This window comes from Delphinus delphis, chromosome 2, assembly GCF_949987515.2.
Source record: "Delphinus delphis chromosome 2, mDelDel1.2, whole genome shotgun sequence".
Lineage (NCBI taxonomy): Eukaryota > Metazoa > Chordata > Mammalia > Artiodactyla > Delphinidae > Delphinus > Delphinus delphis.
This window is the reverse complement of record NC_082684.1, coordinates 45,097,583-45,116,950: the sequence shown is the minus strand read 5'-3', so window position 1 is coordinate 45,116,950 and position 19,368 is coordinate 45,097,583. Positions and strand designations below refer to the sequence as shown.

Sequence of the window (19,368 nt, the reverse complement as noted above, 5' to 3'; positions counted from 1 at the left end):
ACCAGGGAAGCACGAAGTATGCGTTTTTTAAAAATCTCATTCTTTATAGCCAATTTAAAAAGCGACACATTTGGAATTATCTCTAATTTTAGACTTTTTCCTTCATATTGAAAGAGTATTCTTTATATAAAACTTTGAATGGGTATATATTTTGTATTTTTGTGTTTTTAGTCCACCAAAGTTTTTGACTACTGAAGAAGCTACTTAAGTTAATTTGCTTTTGAAATTCATTTACTTTTTGCCGTATAATGCTGTGTGACCAATCATCCCCAAACTCAGCGACTTGAAACCACAGTCATTTGTTCTCATGACTGTGGGTTGTTGAGGTGGCTCTGCACTAGGCTGTGGTGGAGTGGCTTTGCTTACATCGCATGTATGCGGCTTGGATCTCCTCCCAGTGTCACTCGTCCTCCTCGGCAGGTTGGCTGGGACATACTCTTCCTATGGCCATGACAGAGGATAATCCCAACCGCCAACCACAGTGCACGCCCTTGCTTGTGTCCCATTTGTTTTTTTTTTTTCCCCTGGTGGCACTGTGGTTAAGAATCTGCCTGCCAATGCAGGGGACACGGGTTCGATCTCTGGTCCGGGAAGATCCCACATGCCGCAGAGCAACTAAGCCCGTGCACCACAACTACTGAGCCTGCGCTCTAGAGCCTGTGAGCCACAACTGCTGAGCCCACGTGCTACAACTGCTGAGCCTGTGCTCTAGAGCCCGCGAGCTACAACTACTGAAGCCTGCGTGCCTAGAGCCTGTGCTCTGCAACAAGAGAAGCCACCACAATGAGAAGCCCGCGTGCCACAACGAAGAGTAGCCCCCACTTGCCGCAACTAGAGAAAGCCCGTGTGCAGCAAAGAAGACATAACACAGCCAAAAAAATAAATAAAATAAGTAAATTTTTAAAAAAAGTATACTCATCCTGTAGGACTTAAAAAAAAATCCCATTGGCTAAAGCAAGTCACATGGTCCAACCCAAAGTCCAGGGCAAGGAAGTTAACTGGAGGTATAAAGTCATGTCAAAGGGCATATCTTCAGGGAGGAGTGAAGAACTGTGACCAGTATTTCAGTCTACCACATACAATTTATATACCTGTCTTCATTTAGGTGATGAGAGGCTAAAATAAGCAAATGTTGGAGTGATTAAAAAAGGAATGTGTGGGATTTAATTTGGTTTTCAAAATTATTAATTGGTGAACTATGTAAAGCAGTCTGGAGTGTAAAGTGGTACTAATTCTAGAGATTATCATATTAAGTGAAGTAAGTCAGACAGAAAGGTAAGTATCATATGATATTGCTTATATGTGGAATCTAAAAAAATGATACAAATGAACTTATTTACAAAACAGAAATAGACTCACAGACATAGGAAACAAACTTATGGTTATGGTTATGGAATTGGGGGGGAGATAAATTAGGAGTTTGGGATTAACAGATACACACTACTATATATAAAATAAACAACAAAGACCTACTGGGAACTATATTGAATATTTTATAGTAACCTGTAATGGAAAAGAATCTGAAAAAGAACAGGTGTGTGCGTGTGTGTGTGTGTGTGTGTGTGTGTAACTGAATCACTTTGCTGTACATCTGAAACTAACACAACATTGTAAAGTAACTATACTTCAATTTACAAAACAGGTAAAACACATAGCTACTAATGGCAGAGCTATGACTCAGACCACCCCCCGCCCAAGAAGAAGATGGTACTAATTCAGGAATAGGATAAAATGATGTCTTTACCTGATTCGTGAATTGTACAAATCTTGTACTATATCAGATTCATTTCTTGCTATACTTTGGCTTTTTCCCTTTGTGTGATATTTTCTCTTTTAGGAATCAAAAATTACTGCAGGGTAATACTTGAAAAATCTTTTTCACCCATAGGGTAAAAAAGATTCTTTGACATAAATGACTAATATTATATTAATATGTATTTAATCAGAGATATTTTGGACTGTTGGCACCAACGGCAGAATAAAAGACGTTAGTCGTCAGTGTTTTAAGAGTAACATAAATAGCCTTTTCTATTCCTGATGTTTTGCGTACCTTCCGGTATCCAGTAAAAACGCTCTACTGTTGGCCTCCCAGCAATGCTCAAAAATCAGAGATTCAATACAGTAAAAAAACTTTATCTTGTGTTTTTTAGTGACAGTACCAATTTGAGATGACAAAGGGAGGAGAATGACCTCAAAGAACCAGATGGCTAAGTATTAGATAAGAAATATTTTTCTTTTCATAAACAGTTCCTCTGTTTTAGGTGGACTGGATTTGCTTTCCATGCTCTTTTCTTTCGTATGGGCTGGTTGGAGGAAGAAGCAAGTAGGGAAGTGTGGCCTTCAGAGTCATAGGAGTTGAATGAATGCAGGAGAGAACAGAGTCCCTGCCCTGGTCATTGCAGATGCAGTGCTGATGAGGCTGGGGTCAGGGCCTTTCTGGATAGCTTTGCCCTCATCTCCCACCACCACGCTGCTCCAGAATCCAAGTGGTAGAATGTTAGGCCTTCTTCCTACTTTATGGGGAGGGAAAGTGAGGTTCTGAGATGTTCAGGGACTTGTGCAAATATGGGATGGGACGCAGAGCCAGGATAGGGTCTCTCTCTGGCCTTCATGCTGTACCTTTTGCTGTAGTGGGGCTGGATGAGAGTGTGTGGGTGTATAAATCCTGGAAGAACGGCTGAAAAGCTGCGTGTGGGAGCAGTACTGCATTCCTGATAGAAAGAACGTTTTAATGTTTTGCCTTGGGAACTATTTTGGTCTGGGGAAGCTAAAAAACCTCAAGATAAGGCAAACCTCAACCTGTAGCTGTAACTGCCACACCTCAACTGCCATAAAGATTTGAGGGGTCTTTGGAAGTGTAGCAGCAGATCAAAGCCAGTTGTTAAAATGATAGCCACAACCTTCACCCTTCTTAGACAGGATCCTGGTATTTGAGTTGGATGAAATGCCTTCTCTGTCCATATCAAATTGAAATGTTTGAAAGAGGTTTGGGAATCTCTTTTTAAAATTGAACTTGTTATTTTGTGTTGCTGTCTTTGTAGCTGAGGAAACAGTCCCATCTTAGGTAAGTTCATGGCACCAGCTAGGAGAAGAGTTGGAGCTAGAAGTCCTCTCTTAATCCCTTACACCACTATCATTATTTCCATATTAATGTGGCGACTGTTTCATCGATCCCCTCCTTGGTTTTAAGGTACCACGTAGAGGTGAAGGGAGGGTACACAAAGAAATAGGAAACTCCTCAAAGAGCATCCAGTCCAAACGGTGTGAGATAAATGGGAGATTGACTGGTGGTGTCACACAGGGTTGGTGAAGACTATTAGTAAGGTTCCATGACTTGAATCACACATGTAGGGCATGCCAAGACTTACGACCGTGTCCTAAAGTAATCCCAAAGTTACTGTTCTGATTTTTTTTTCCATTGTGTTTTCTAACTCACTTTCATTGGCGCTTATCAGTACTGTTTTATAACTATCTGTCACCTGATCTGTCTTCTCCACCTGACTGAGTCTGTTAAGAGACAGGGTGTCTCGTATCCTTAGCCCCTCAGCACACAGCCGTGGGCCTGGCTCACCCCATGTACTTCGCTTGATGCTATCTTGAATGAATATATGCATCTACATATTTTATATATAAATATATTTTCATATTCAATAGCTCTGAAGTAGCTACTTGGAGCAGAGACCATTTCCAACCAGAAATGGGGCATTGAGAATTTTCATTCGGAGGCCAAGCCCAGGAAGATTTTCTGAATGAATTGATGTTTAAAAAGCTGCAGCAGGTTATCCCCAGAGGGAGTAGACTGTAATGGTGCTGCCACAGTTCGCTCTCTGGCTGGAGATGAAAGTCTACTATTTATTTTATGAAACCGTACAATACGCAGCATTTGTTAGGCACAGGAAAATAGATATTGTTGTGTCCCTGGGCTTTATGTATGGAGTTCAGTCGGGCAGTGCAAGTCCAGATGCATCTGATAGCTTAAATAATGAGGAGTTCGGGCTGTAATGATGTAAAGCCAGTGTCAGGCACTTACTGGTTTACGTGCATCTTCATATGCACGGTTGCGGCAGTGTGTTAGTGCATTCACTATCGTGGTGAATTGATGTGCACTCCTTGAGACCGGGGGGCCACGGTGCAGGGGTTTATCAGACTCCAGTGCCCTTCACATCTCTTGTCTCTAGTGTCCCCGGCCTGTTCATCTGCAGTGTACAGTCTGTCTTAGCTACAGTAGTTGCTTGTGATTTATATGTGCAGGTGACAGAGATATTGCTTTCGAGGGAGGGCAGAGGCTTCAGTCTATAATGGGAAGCTGGGCTGCCTCTGGAATGTGGCCGTTTGATGCTGATGACGCTTCACTTCTGTAGCCCACACAGGTGCTGCTCCGTGAGTTCAGACTGGTTAAGATCAAATGTGATGCCTCCGAAGTGTGGCTGGGAGCCCCTGGCACGCCCTCTCTTGCTGTTATTTCCTATAGAAAATTCTTTTTGACAAATGCATTTTTTAGGTGGCAGGCGTCTTCTCAAGAATGTATCTTTGTGGTGTTTGCCAGGAAATGCCTTGAATTTAAAAATCGTCAGTGTTGGCTACTGGAAAGAGTATGAAATATGGAGTCAGACAAAACCAGATGTGGGCTTGAGTCCCATCTGCCCCTTCCCAGCCGTGCAATTTATGCGTGTTCCAGTCATTCAAGCCTCTTATCTGCCCACGAGGAGCCTCCCTTACAAGGTTTCTTGGCACATAGTAAATGCACAGCAAATGCTATTTAAAAGAATTAATGTGTGAACTCTGAATTTGAAACCAAGAAACACCATTTCTTACCTTGTGAGGTTTCTTCCAAGGGTTTTTCATTGTCCTCTGAAGCTTCCAAATACCTTTACCACCTATTTGCCCTGCGTGTATGAAGAGCTACATTTTCATCACACATTTACTAAATAAGTGGATTTTTTTAGTCTCCAGAATTTTTTTTTAATTTGAAGCTTGAAAGGCAACTTGTGGGTTTGAATCAAAATACCCTTGTTTAGCAGCTGAGACAGGTATGGCCGCAGCACTTGGAAATCTTATTTCTGCAAACTTGCTGGCTGAAAAGCTTGCAGGGCCAGACAGCATTCTGACCCTCTTTCATGGAATAGTACTTTTTTGCCTTTATGAGCAAATGTACCTTTAGATTTGGAGGCAAACAACGGTGGGCTGAAGAGTCAACAGGTAGGGAATTGGGACGGTGGGTGTGGAGCCCTCTTTTGAGGTTCTTGGCCGTGAGAAGCTGGGAAGGAGAGGGTAGGCTCACAGTGAGGCTCGGCGCTGGAGGGCTTTGCTTGTTTTTGCGTTGCTGGTTTGCTCTGAAGGTGGGTGATGTCACCAATGACCTGTTCTTTTCCAAATCATACTTGCCCATTTCTGACTGGCCTCTTAACTGATTAAACACTGTTAAAATTCTCTCTTCTCCTATCTTTGGTAATGCAACTTTCTACTGGTCCTGGTCCTTCTACCTATGACTAAGAAGGGTTTATTTCTTTATTTTTTTGAAGATATAAAAGGTATTTATTTTGTTTGAAATTTACATATGTTGAAAGTCACTTTTTTGCCGAATAGTTCTGTGAATTACGGTTTATTTCTTTAAATGGTCATCTTTCCCAGGGTCTGTCCTTGCCTTCTTTACTTTATTCTGTACATTTCCGTGAGTAATCTCATTTGCTCTCATGATTTTAACTTCCACACCTGTATGGTGCAGGCACCCAAGTTTATAACTTCTCTTGCCTCATACACGGCTTCCCCTGGATGTCCCTGTAATTCCTATTTCTAATAGTGCCGTCGCCTTGGCCTTGGCCTTGGCCGGGAGCCTATGTGATATTCCCTTTCTCTGTCCCTCACTTGGTGCGGCCACATCATAGGTCACCAATTACTATTGATTTTTTGCCTTTAAAACCAGGGTCCTCAACTGTAGCTGCAAGTAAGGATCACCTGTGGAACTTTTAAAAGTTCCGTCCCAGAGCTACTGAATCAGCATCTCTTCTGACTTAGGCACGCATATTTTTATGAAGCTTCCCTGGTAATTCTCATGTTCATCTAGCACTGAAAACAACTCTCAGCAGAATTTGTTCTCCCACAGTTCCGGAGGCCTCACGTCTTGGAATCAAGGTGTCCGCAAGGCCGTGCTGCCTCTGAAGGCCTTGGGAGAGGGTTCTCCTATGCCTCTTCTCGCTTGTGGTGGCTCCAGGCGTTCCTTGGCCTGTGATCGTCTAACTCCAGTCTCTGCCTCCATCTTCACCTGGTCGTCTCCTCTCTTTCCCTGTGTGTGTCTCCTAAAGACATTAGTCACTGGATTTAGGGCCCCAGGAATCCAGGATGATCTCATCTCCAGATCCCTAACTACGTCTGCAAAGACTCTTTTTCCAAGTAAGGTCCCCTTCACAGGTTCTGGGACATGGACCTGTCTTTCTGAGGGCCACCCACTACCTTCCTCCTCAGGTTAGGACAGTTCTCCCATCCAGTCATCCTGACTCTAATCCGGATGTGCATCTTGCATGCTGCTGCCCTCATGATTACTTTATATGCAATCATGTTAGTCCTTTGCTTACATCTTACCAGCTCCCATTCTTCTTAGGGTGAAAGGCCATGCCCCTCGTCATGGAGCATCAGGGGGTTGTAATCTGGGCCCTGCCCACCTTTTACCCTCCTAGCCCTCTGCGTCTGTCCTCTTGAACTCTACGCTCCCACAGCGCTGAACCACTCCTTGCCTTTGTACATACGATTGCCCTGCATTCCCCATTTAGTCATCTTGTTCAGATTCCAAGAAAGTTCACACTGTCTGCTCTGTGAGGGCTTCCGACATGGCTCTTCCCATGTGCTTTGAATGACTAGTGCATCTTGTTGCACAAGTGTTTTATCATGCTTGTTTTTATGTCTTTCTCTGCTTTTAAGTGGAGAGCTCTGAACACGGGTTGGTTGATATTCATCGTTGCAGCTCTAGTACTTGGCATTATAAATATTGAACGAATGACCATGTAGCTTAACCTGATTCGAAACTTTTCTCATCGTGACACTGTTTTCTCCACTCTTACCTTAATTATTTCCAGCACGGTTTTTCACTGGGTGTCATGTAGATGTATTAAGTAAGCAGGCATATTAAGTGGACTGGCATATTTGCTTAACCTGAAATATCTGTGCATCTCTGCTCAGGCAGTTGAAATGAAAATGCTTTTGCATACGTTAAGGTTGACATTTCTGGTTTTTGTGTTTTCAGCTTTATATTAGATATGGCTTTGGGGTTGCAAGTAGCAGAAACCAACCTGAGTTAGCTGAAACTAAAAAGAATTTCACCAACAAGGGTCAGAGTACATCTGGGCCAATAGAAGCCCTTAAGGACCCTCTTTCCATCTCTTTTTGTTGCTTGTCTCTGTTCATCTGTTTCACTCCTCACTTCTCTGCTGCTTCATCACGGAACAGACTGTGACATCCCCACAGCTCCCGTGCTTCCAGTTTGCAGCTCTGGCCACCCACGCAGACTGGCGGTTGTCTCTCGTCCAGCTTTGTGTTTTCCGGGATGAGAATGTCATTGGCCAGCTCGGGCCGGATGTCTGCCTCCAGCTAATTCAGCTCCAGGGTGGTGGGGAGGATGCTGGCCTGGCCGTTTCATTCAGACATGATGCCGGGGGCTCCCCTTAGGGAGTTCAGGGCTGGATTCCTGAGAAGGGATGTCATGGTGAGCAGATCTCTTCAAAAGCACCTGCCGTGCTCTTACTAGGTTCGCTATCCTTGACCAGCAGTATATAGTTGAGAGAAAGATGCAGCGGAGAGCTGGGCAAGTGTGAGGGTCACAAGGAACCTTGCCAGATCTTGTACCAATTGCCTCTAGGCCACAGTGGTGAAAATGTCCCTTAATTGTTTACAGCCCTGCCTTTGATTGAGTCACGTATGTTTCTCTTAATACAGGATGCTCATCTTGGTTTAAGTGACACGGAAATACATTAGGACAAAGTGAGTTTATAATGGTTGTTTACTCATGGATATGTTCTTTGTAGTAGTGATCACAGATATGTTTAAGAAAACAATGCACATTATTCTGATCTTGCCTCAGAAAAAGGAGAGGAATAAAACTTGAAACAAATTATTTTTGTATTCTAGAGGCATTTTCTTGTTGCTGACGTTCCTTTGTGATGGAAATGGAGACATTAAAAACACAGCAGGAATAATTTCTGGTGATAATTTAAATCCATTGTCATACTATAGCTACTGAATTGTAAAACAAACACCACAAACCCCTTGTTCTGACTTTCACTGTTCTCAGTGGGCCTTGTGTCCCACCCAGAGATCATGGCCACCATGATCTCTGGGATTGACGGACAAGTGGCAAAGGCAAGACTTCCGGGAGAGGGTGGAGCCGCTACACCACAGGCACTGCCCCTGACTTTGGTGCTCCGAGGGAGCTTTGGAGCTGTTATGTTTATCCACACAGATTTGAAACAATTCCCTTCCTTCTTTCGGTTCTCTTCTTGAAAAGAACTTCTGCCGAGAGGGAGTTGGAGAATAGACATGGCAGTGTGGCAGCATGAGAAGCGGTCAGAACGTACAGGGACCCTTAATCCAGAGTTAGAAAATACAGGTGAAAACGGAAACCCTCCTGCAATCCTGCATTTCTTTTAAACACTGGTACCGGCTTAAGGTATTAATTCAGGAAATCTGCTAAGGACAGTAGTGTTTTCCAGGTGACTTTTAGAGATATTTGTTAGTTTGTGGACTAAAACTCATCTTTTTTATTTACCTTTGGGCTTTTTAATGGTCAACATTCTTGTAGAGTCATACTTTATGTTTAATTTTGCAGGCTAGTTTTTGCTAACCTGACAGTATAGGGTTCAAATAGCAATGGGAATGAAGGTGGAGAATTCGGAACTTTTAAGAATGCAAGTAACTAAATTGGGTCTTACAAATAAAGATCGTACAGACATTAACATGATTTGCGAGTGAGAGATGAGGTTTAATTAGAATGCTAGTTTCTAACTAGTTCATTTAAAAATATTTCTCGAGTGTTTCTCCGGGGCCCATTAGGACTGCGCTTGCTGAGTTGAACCAGCACTAATACGGCCTCTGCAGAATTTTCATTTGCTTATTTTATACTCGGTCTCTTCTGAAAAGATTTGAAGAGTCTGACTTTATAGAATAGGAAACCTGTAATTACTTTGTACATCACTCTTCAATTAAGTTTCCGGAAGTGATTTGAACTTCATCATAGCTGACGTCTGTGAACCGTCTGTTCTATGTCCCTTTTGTGGGGCGGTTAGTGGGCAAGTCTTTGTGAGCATTCCTGTCTTTTCCCTTAGGCCATCGAACTTTTATTCTTAATGCCTGGAAAATCTACAAATAAATGAACCCTCTCATCCCTGTTTATAGGTACAATGGTGCTTTACCTAATGGAGACAGAGGCCGGAGGAAAAGCAGATTTGCTCTCTACAAGCGGCCGAAGGCTAACGGAGTCAAACCCAGCACGGTCCATGTGATATCCACGCCGCAGGCATCCAAGGTAGGGGCTCCTTGGAGCCGCGAGGGCCGGCGGTGACTAATGGTTATTCCTGATCAGCTGCTCTTCCCTTTGGGTCTCATTTCTCTGTGGGACAGTTTCTCAGCCATTTGAGCCGGATAATCTTTGTTGTGAAGGGCTGTCCTGTGCATTGTATGTTTCGCAGCATCCCTGGCCTCTGCCCACTAGATGCCAGTAGCACCTCAGCCCCCCAACCCCCAACTGCCACCACCATGGAGACAACCAAAAGTAGCTCCAGGGCTTGCCACATGTCCCCTCCCTCCCCTCCCACCCCTCCCCTCCCCTCCCACCCCTCCCCACCCCTCCCCACCCCTCCCGTCTGTCCCCCAGTCCTCACCCCATAATGAACCACTGATTTAGGATATAGTGGAATCAGCATATTATCAATTTAGAATAGTTATGGTTGAAAGATAAATGATGTTCTTTATCCTGAAGAGAGTTTTTATGTTAGATTTTGATATAAACCTAAGATTTGCTGTTTCCCTTCTGTTACTTAAGGAGTGGGTGTTTTCACATAACCTACATGTACATGGAACTGAATTTGTGTAATTATTAGAAAGATTGGAAGTAAACAGAGCTAAGTGCTATAAGAAGTCTGTGATACATATTCCTCTTGTAAGTTTGAAGTATATAAAATGTTCATTTTTTTATGATTATTTCATTTGTTTTTTGATATATAAGTGGAGGGGAACCCTGAATTTCCATTCTGGCTGATATAGTCTATTAGATTATCTTTTAATTAAATACATTACTTAATGTGTAATATAGTTTCCTTTTTATTTATTTATTTATTAAAAAAATTTTTTTTTTTTGCGGTACGTGGGCCTCTCACTGTTGTGGCCTCTCCCGTTGCGGAGCACAGGCTCCGGATGCAGGCTCAGCGGCCATGGCTCACGGGCCCAGCCGCTCCGCGGCATGTGGGATCTTCCCGGACCGGGGCACGAACCCGTGTCCCCTGCATCGGCAGGTGGACTCTCAACCACTGTGCCACCAGGGAAGCCCATAGTTTCCTTTTTATAAAATAATTATATTTACCTGAGGTATTTCATATGGAGCACTGGCTCTACATGTTTGTTTATCATAATAGGTTTGGACCATGTGGAATAAATAAGAGACTTGCTTCCCATTTTTTACTGAAAACCCATGGTTCAAAGAGAAATGAACAGCTTCATGGAAGCATATGTGGTATTTATACTCAGTCTTAGCAACAGATCACCTCTGTTAACGTTGTTATAAAAAGTTCCTGTTGTTCTTTCTGAGGCAGTGCCACGAAAAAGTTTGTGAGAATGTGCCAATTCGGATTGTCTTGTATTCGGGAGGGAATGGTTAGATGAGAAAATATCAAACACCAGGGAAACAGGAAAGAATAATACATAGTGGCCAAGTTTTAGGCTAGAAAAAGGGAAATAAAGTGAAAGTTTTAGGAAGGAAAGGACACTTGACAGGGTAAACAAAGGAAATCAGCCTTACAAAGATTCTGAGAAAAGGAGGAAGTGAAATGGCCACAGAATCTTGGAAGGTCAAGGAAGTATGAGAAATGTTTTATAGTCCCAAAATATTTGGAGGGGAAGGATACCAAGACAAATGTTTTTAAGCATGTGATGATGCCAAAAATATTCTGATATTATAGACACGGTCTTTATAATTTTGTCTATATGTTGATATTTATCTTTCCTTTCTCTGGCTCTGTACCTTTTTACATTTACTTTTTTTTTAATCCAAATTTTATATTAATACAATGGCTTCAGATATTTAAAAAAAATTTATAGAAATCTTCCGTTACACAGGCTTCATGTTACAATAGAATATGAACTATATCCTCCGCTAGCTACTATTAGAAGATCATGGCTCTTCCAGACTCATTAGCCACCTCCATCTCCAGTTTTAGCTTTTTCTGTTTTACCTTTATACCTAGATTTTAGCTGACGTTATTTGGATTATAAGTCTTTTGGAAGCTGTCTGTCTAAATCTGTTTTAAAAAAAATCGCTGAGAGTAGTGTAGTAGGGACAGTTGGGTTTTGGTCTTTTTAAAAAAAATAAGTTTATTTGTTTATTTTTGGCTGTGTTGGGTCTTGGCTGCTGCGCGCGGGCTTTCTCTAGTTGTAGCGAACGGGGGCTGCTCTTCGTCGTGGTGCGCGGGCTTCTCACTGCAGTGACTTCTCTTGTTGCGGAGCACGGGCTCGAGGTGTGCAGGCTTCAGTAGTTGTGGCTCGTGGGCTCTAGAGCACAGGCTCAGTAGCTGTGGTGCACAGGCTGAGCTGCTCTGTGGCATGTGGGATCTTCCCGGACCAGGGCTTGAACCCATTTCCCCTGCACTGGCAGGCGGATTCTTAACCACTGTGCCACCAGGGAAGTCCCAGGTTTTGGTCTTATAACCTGTAAAAAAAAATACATTCTCAGGGCCTCCGTTTCCTCATTTATAAAATGAGTTAGCTATGGGCAGAAGCCATGTTAAATCAGGAAAGATACTTTGGTTATAAGCAACAGAAATGATTCTGGCTAAAACAAAGCAAACATGGAGACATTATTAAAGGTTAGGGTAGGCACAGCTCTCAGAATCGGGGGAAAATCTGAGTAACCAGGTTTTGTGAGAGAAGAGAACCAGAGTATCCACAGGAGTGAACATAGATGTTCTTTCCAGGGTGTTATAAAGTGGCTCCAACTACCTTCAGTCACTTTGAAAGGTTTTTAATTTTCAGGAAAGAGAATCTGATAGGCCCGTACAGGGTCAGTCAACCATGTCCAAGGGAGATGAATGGACCAGGCATATTTATTGTGAGCTGATCACTTACCCCATATCGCCTTTCTCTTATTTATCTTGGTACCTGTATGTTGGGGGCCTTGTGCATAGTATGTCATCCTACCTGAACCTAGCACCTTAGTCACAAATCCCTCCCTCCTCCTGTTCCGCCTCAAGCTTCCATCCCCGGACCGTGTCGCCCGGCCGCTCCTGCTGCCACCTGCTCTGCTGGCCCCCTAGACAAAGTCTCTTAGATATTTAACCTTTTCTTCAAATGCTCCTTCTACTACCTCACCTTAACTGAATCCTGGTTTTTCAGTAATATGTCCTTTTTCCATCTTTTCCAGTTCATGGCATTAGAAATGATTTCATTTTGTTTCCATTTCAGTCTCTTCTTTTGTAACCCTACATTATTCATCTAAGCTGTCTCTTCCCCTGCCTCCTGCCCTCACTGACCTATAGATCACCCTTCTGCATGTTTCGCTGACTCCGTCCCCACCTTAGTCTCTGTGACTCCCCAGGCTGTATTCAACCGAACATGAGCATCCGCGGTGCATACTGCTGTAACTCTTTCAGTTTCAAGGACTGTCACTTCTGTTCCACATTTCCCACAGATACAGTGGACCTTATAGCCCATTGTCAGTTGTAAGTTACCATAACCTCCAGTTCATTCTACTCGTGTACACATACACTCTCCTTATCAGATCTCATCAGAGCATCCAGCCCTTTAGCCTGTCCTTATTTGCCACGGTTGTTGGCCCACTTGGCTCTTCCAGTTATGTGTTAACTTCACCCCAGATTCCCTTTCTCACCCTTCTTTGTGCGTCCCTGGCTCTGGGCCCTTCCCAGGCCCTTCCTTCTCTCTCACCCTGTTTCCCATCAGAAGGCCAGGGTGTGTGGTAGTACATGGCAGAGGCTGTTTGATCGGAACCAGCAGTGCTTTCCTGTGAAATTGGTGATTCTGCAGTATTGGTAATGAAAGGGTCATCTTTCACTGGAGGTGTGCAAGTGAGCTCTGGAAGGGTGGCGTGGTTACCATTGTTAGAATTGGAGTGCTTGGCCTCTGACTATGCTTTTTCTTCCCTCTGCCCCAGTCATTCCTTTTGCCCCACAGTCTGGGGGCAGACCAGGGAGACCCCTTTGCTGATGGCAGTGGCAGCTGGGAAATGGGCCCTCTTAGTCTTCCATGCGTCCCCGTGTCCAAGCTAAGTCAGATGAGGGTGGCAAATATGTGCCACTGTTGTGTAATTGCTATTTGTGTAATCACGATTTGTGTAATCTTCATTTGTGTACATATTTGCTCTTGAAATAGTAATACTCAAAGATATTTCTTCTGTTATGTAAGGTGTTAAAAGAAAAACCTGAAGCCCTGTTTTACTTTTAGCAGGTCTATTACATAGATATAGGGCATTTAGCAATTTATTCATCCACGTATATTTATCTAGTCCTTTTCTGTGGCCAGCCATCATCTAGGTATTGGATGTACTACAGGGACCAAAACATGTCCGCGTGGAGCTAATTGTCTCGTGTGTAGGCAAACAATAAGTAATCACGTGGACACACATTTATCTGAATATTTTGAAAAGCATGGTGCGGAAAAAGAATGCAGCGCTGTGAGAAGAGGAGGCACAGAGTTCAGTCTGGGTGGAAGGGGGAGGATCTCTGAGGAAGTGGCCTGTGAGCTCCGAGCTGAACGGTAAAGAGGAGTTAGCCAGGCTAGCAGGGAGGTCTAGAGCTCTTGGGGTCCTGCTTGGAGAATTTGGATTTTTTTCCAAGGGGAAACATTGAAGGGTGTTTAGCAGAGGGAGTGGCAGAATATGACTGAGAATTTAAGTCGATTTATGCTTGTTCATTTACTTTTTAATGATGTGGGGCAACGATTTTGCTCTTATTTAATCAGTAAACAGTAGATGGTTGTGGTGGGGATGGTGATGCTGCCTGATAAGTAAATATTTTGCTGGTAACGTGGTTTAAATTTAGCAACATTACTGTGGAAAACTCTTCATCATGGTTTTCCCTTCTTAGATTGTGCTTTATTGAAATCTCCTTTTTTGGGTGTTTTTACTTTTAAGAAGTAATTGAATATCACTTTGTTCCAGTTGGCATTATTTCAGAATGGAAAATATCAGTGGTCTAGGAGTGACAGTTCAGAGAAGAATTGGGGCTATTTAATGTAGTTGTTACAACCAGGACTGCTCTTAAGCTGTTCCCACTGGGATGGCTCTACTGCTTGATGAGACATTAAAACTCTTCCTTATCAGGCAGTGAATAATGTAACAGTAACTGGGAGAAGTGGTAAAAACTAATAATACAAATTTCAGTGTGAACTCATTAGTTCAAGCTAATTTTGTAGACTTCAGTGGGGTCTTTTTGCAGCACTCACTGTCTGTCTGTCCAGCCTGGCTCTTAGACACAATGGTGGCATATCTCCACTGCACATTCATTGTGAAGCTGGAGCCTTCTGTTCTTGCAAAGAATCATCTGTTTATCATTATCCTCGATTTTAAAATTGCTACAGCTTTTTTTTTTCTTTTTTAACATCTTTATTCGAGTATAATTGCTTTACAATGGTGAGTTACTTTCTGCTATATAACAAAGTGAATCAGTTATACATATACATATGTCCCCATACCTCTTCCCTCTTGCAGCTCCCTCCCTCCCACCCTCCCTATCCCACCCCTCTAGGTGGTCACAAAGCACCAAGTTGATCTCCCTGTGCTATGCGACTGCTTCCCACTAGCTATTTTACATTTGGTAGTGTATATATGTCCATGCCACTCTCTCACTTTGTTGCAGCTTACCCTTCCCCCTCCCCGTGTCCTCAAGGCCATTCTCTATGTGTGCGTCTTTATTGCTGTCCTGCCCCTGGGTTCTTCAGAACTTTTGATTTTGTTCTTTAGATACCATATATATGTGTTCACATACGGTATTTGTTTTTCTCTTTCTGACTTACTTCACTCTGTATGACAGTCTCTAGGTCCATCCACCTCAATACAAATAACTCAGTTTCGTTCCTTTTTATGGCTGAGTAATATTCCATTGTATATATGTGCCACATCTTCTTTATCCGTTCATCTGTTGATGGACACTTCGGTTGCTTCCGTGTCCTGGCTATTGTAAATAGACCTGCAATGAACATTTTGGTGCATGACTCGTTTTGAATAATGGTTTTCTCAGGGTATATGCCCAGTAGTGGGATTGCTAGGTTGTATGGTAGTTCTATTTTTACTTTTTTAAGGAACGTCCATACTGTTCTCCATAGTGCCTGTATCAATTTACATTCCCACCAACAATGCAAAAGGGTTTCCTTTTCTCCACACCCTCTCCAGCATTTGTTGTTTGTACATTTTTTGATGGTGGCCATTCTAATTGGTGTGAGATGATATCTCATTGTAGTTTTTTTTTTTTTTTTTTGCCGTACGCGGGCCTCTCACTGTTGTGGCCTCTTCCGTTGCAGAGCACAGGCTCCGGACGCGCAGGCTCAGCAACCATGGCTCACAGGCCCAGCCGCTCCGCGGCATGTGGGATCTTCCCGGACCGGGGCATGAATCTGCGTCCCCTGCATTGGCAGGCAGACTCTCAACCACTGCGCCACCAGGGAAGCCCTCATTGTAGTTTTGATTTGCATTTCTCTAATGATTAATGATGTTGAGCATTCTTTCATGTGTCTGTTGGCAATCTGTATATCTTCTTTGGAGAAATGTCTGTTTAGGTCTTCTGTGCATTTTTGGATTGGGTTGTTTGTTTTTGTAATATTAAGCTGCATGAGCTGTTTGTAAATTTTGGAGATTAATCCTTGTCACTTGCTTCATTAGCAAATATTTTCTCCCATTCGGAGAGTTGTCTTTTCATCTTGTTTATGGTTTCCTTTGCTGTGCAAAAGCTTTGAAGTTTCGTTAGGTCCCATTTGTTTATTTTTGTTTCCATTTCTCTAGGAGGTGGGTCAAAAAGGATCTTGCTGTAATTTATGTCGTAGAGTGTTCTGCCTATGTTGTCCTCTAAGAGTTTGATGGGTGTCTGGCCTTACATTTAGGTCTTTAATTCATTTTGAGTTTATTTTTGTATATGGTGTTAGGGAATGTTCTAATTTCATTCTTTTACATGTAGCTGTCCAGTTTTCCCAGCACCACTTATTGAAGGGGCTGTCTTTTCTCCACTGTATATTCTAGCCTCCTTTATCAAAGATAAGGTGACCATATGTGTGTGGGTTTATCTCTGGGCTTTCTATCCTGTTCCACTGATCTATATTTCTGTTTCTGTGCCAGTACCATACTGTCTTGATTACTGTAGCTTTGTAGTATAGTCTGATGTCCGGGAGCCTGATTCCTCCAGCTCCATTTTTCTTTCTCAAGATTTCTTTGGCTATTCGGGGTCTTTTGTGTTTCCATACAAATTGTGAGATTTTTTTGTTCTAATTCTGTGAAAAATGCCAGTGGTAGTTTGATAGGGATTGCATTGAATCTGTAGATTGCTTTGGGTAGTATAGGCATTTTCACAATGTTGATTCTTCCAATCCAAAAACATGGTATGTCTCTCCATCTATTTGTGTCATCTTTAATATCTTTCATCAATGTCTTATAACTTTCTGCATACAGGTTTTTTGTCTCCTTAGGTAGGTTTATTCCTAGGCATTTTATTCTTTTTGTTGCAATGGTAAATGGGAGTGTTTTCTTAATTTCACTTTCAGATTTTTCGTCATTAGTGTATAGGAATGCAAGAAATTTCTGTGCATTCATTTTGTATCCTGCTGCTTTACCAGATTTATTGATTATCTCTAGTAGTTTCCTGGTAGCATCTTTAGGATTCTCTATGTATAGTATCATGTCATCTGCAAACAGTGACAGCTTTACTTCTTCCTTTCCAGTTTGTATTCCTTTTATTTCTTTTTCTTCTCTGATTGCTGTGGCTAAAACTTCCAAAACTATGTTGAGTAATAGTGGTGAGAGTGGGCCACCTTGTCTTGTTCCTAATCTTAGTGGATGGTTTCAGTTGTTTACCATTGAGGACGATGTTGGCTGTGGGTTTGTCTTATATGGTCTTTATTATATTGAGGAAAGTTCCCTCTATGCCTACTTTCTGCAGGGTTTTTATCATAAATGGGTGTTGAATTTTGTCAAAAGCTTTCTCTGCCTCTATTGAGATGATCATATGGTTTTTCTCCTTCAGTTTCTTAACATGGTGTATGATGTTGATTTGTGAATATTGAAGAATCCTTGCATTTCTGGGATAAACCCCACTTGATCATGGTGTATGATCCTTTTAATGTGCTGTTGGATTCTCTTTGCTAGTATTTTGTTGAGGATTTTTGCATCTATGTTCATCAGTGATATTGGCCTGTAGTTTTCTTTCTTTGTGACATCTTTGTCTGGTTTTGGTATCAGAGTGATGGTGGCCTCATAGAATGAGTTTGGGAGTGTTCCTCCCTGTGCTATATTTTAGAAGAGTTTGAGAAGGATAGGTGTTAGCTCTTCTCTCAATGTCTGATAGAATTTGTCTGTGAAGCCATCTGGTCCTGGGCTTTTGTTTGTTGGAAGATTTTTAATCACAGTTTCAATTTCAGTGCTTGTGATTGGTCTGTTCATATTTTCTATTTCTTCCTGGTTCAGTCTTGGAAGTTTGTGCATTTCTAGGAATTTGTCCATTTCTTCCAGGTTGTCCATTTTGTTGGCATATAGTTGCCTGTAGTAATCTCTCATGATCCTTTGTATTTCTGCGGTGTAAGTTGATACTTCTCCTTTTTCATTTCTAATTCTATTGATTTGAGTCTTCTCCCTTTTTTTCTTAATGAGTCTGGCTAATGGTTTATCAATTTTGTTTATCTTCTCAAAGAACCAGCTTTTAGTTTTATTGATCTTTGCTATCGTTTCCTTCATTTCTTTTTCATTTATTTCTGATCTTTATGTTTTCTTTCTTTCTGCTAACTTTGGGTTTTTTTGTTCTTTCTCTGATTGCTGTAGGTGTAAGGATAGGTTGTTTATTTGATATGTTTCTTGCTTCTTAGGGTAGGATTGTATTGCTATAAACTTCCCTCTTAGAACTGCTTTTGCTGCATCCCATAGGTTTTGGGTCATCGTGTTTTCATTGTCATTTGTTTCTAGGTATTTTTTGATTTCCTCTTTGATTTCTTCAGTGATCTCTTGGTTATTAAGTAGTGTGTTGTTTATCCTCTATGTGTTTGTATTTCTTACAGATTTTTTCCGTAATTGATATCTAGATTCATAGCGTTGTAGTTGGAAAAGATACTTGGTACGATTTCAATTTTCTTAAATTGACCAAGGCTTGATTTTTGACCCAAGATATGATCTATCCTGGAGAATATTCCATGAGCACTTGAGAAAAATGTGTATTCTGTTGTTTTTGGATGGAATGTCCTATAAATATCAATTAAGTCCATGTTGTTTAATGTATCATTTAAAGCTTCTATTTCCATATTTATTTTCATTTTGGATGATCTGTCCATTGGTGGAAGTGGGGTGTTAAAGTCCCCTACTATGATTGTGTTACTGTCGATTTCCCCTTTTATGGCTTTTAGTATTTGCCTTATGTATTGAGGTGCTCCTATATTGGGTGCATAAATATTTACAATTGTTAGATCTTCTTCTTGGATTGATCCCTTGATCATTACGTAGTGTCCTTCTCTGTCTCTTGTAATAGTCTTTGTTTTAAAGTGTGTTTTGTCTGATATGAGAATTGCTACTCCAGTTTTCTTTTGATTTCCATTTGCATGGAATATGTTTTTCCATCCCCACACTTTCAGTGTGTATGTGTCCCTAGGTCTGAAGTGGCTCTGCTGTAGACAGCATATATACGGGTCTTGTTTTTTTATCCATTCAGCCAGTCTATTGGTTGGAGCATTTAATCCATTTACATTTAAGGTAATTATCGATAAGTATGTTCCTATTCCCATTTTCTTAATTGTTTTGGGTTTATTATTGTAGGTCTTTTCCTTCTCTTGTGTTTCCTGCCTAGAGAAGTTCCTTTAGCATTTGTTGTAAAGCTGGTTTGGTGGTGCTGAATTCTCTTAGCTTTCGCTTGTCTGTAAAGGTCTTAATTTCTCCGTCAAATCTGAATGAGATCCTTGCTGGGTAGCAATCTTGGT

At 41.9% G+C, this 19,368-nt stretch overlaps 1 protein-coding gene across 1 annotated transcript in view; it reads left to right on the top strand.

Moving 5' to 3' along the window:
• Positions 1-19,368, top strand: part of PELI2 (pellino E3 ubiquitin protein ligase family member 2) — a 208,159-nt gene that overhangs the window by 42,918 nt on the left and 145,873 nt on the right. The window contains exon 2 of the mRNA XM_060004501.1: positions 9,382-9,511. Coding sequence (XP_059860484.1) covers positions 9,382-9,511 — 130 coding nt within the window. The remainder of the gene's footprint in view (positions 1-9,381; positions 9,512-19,368) is intronic.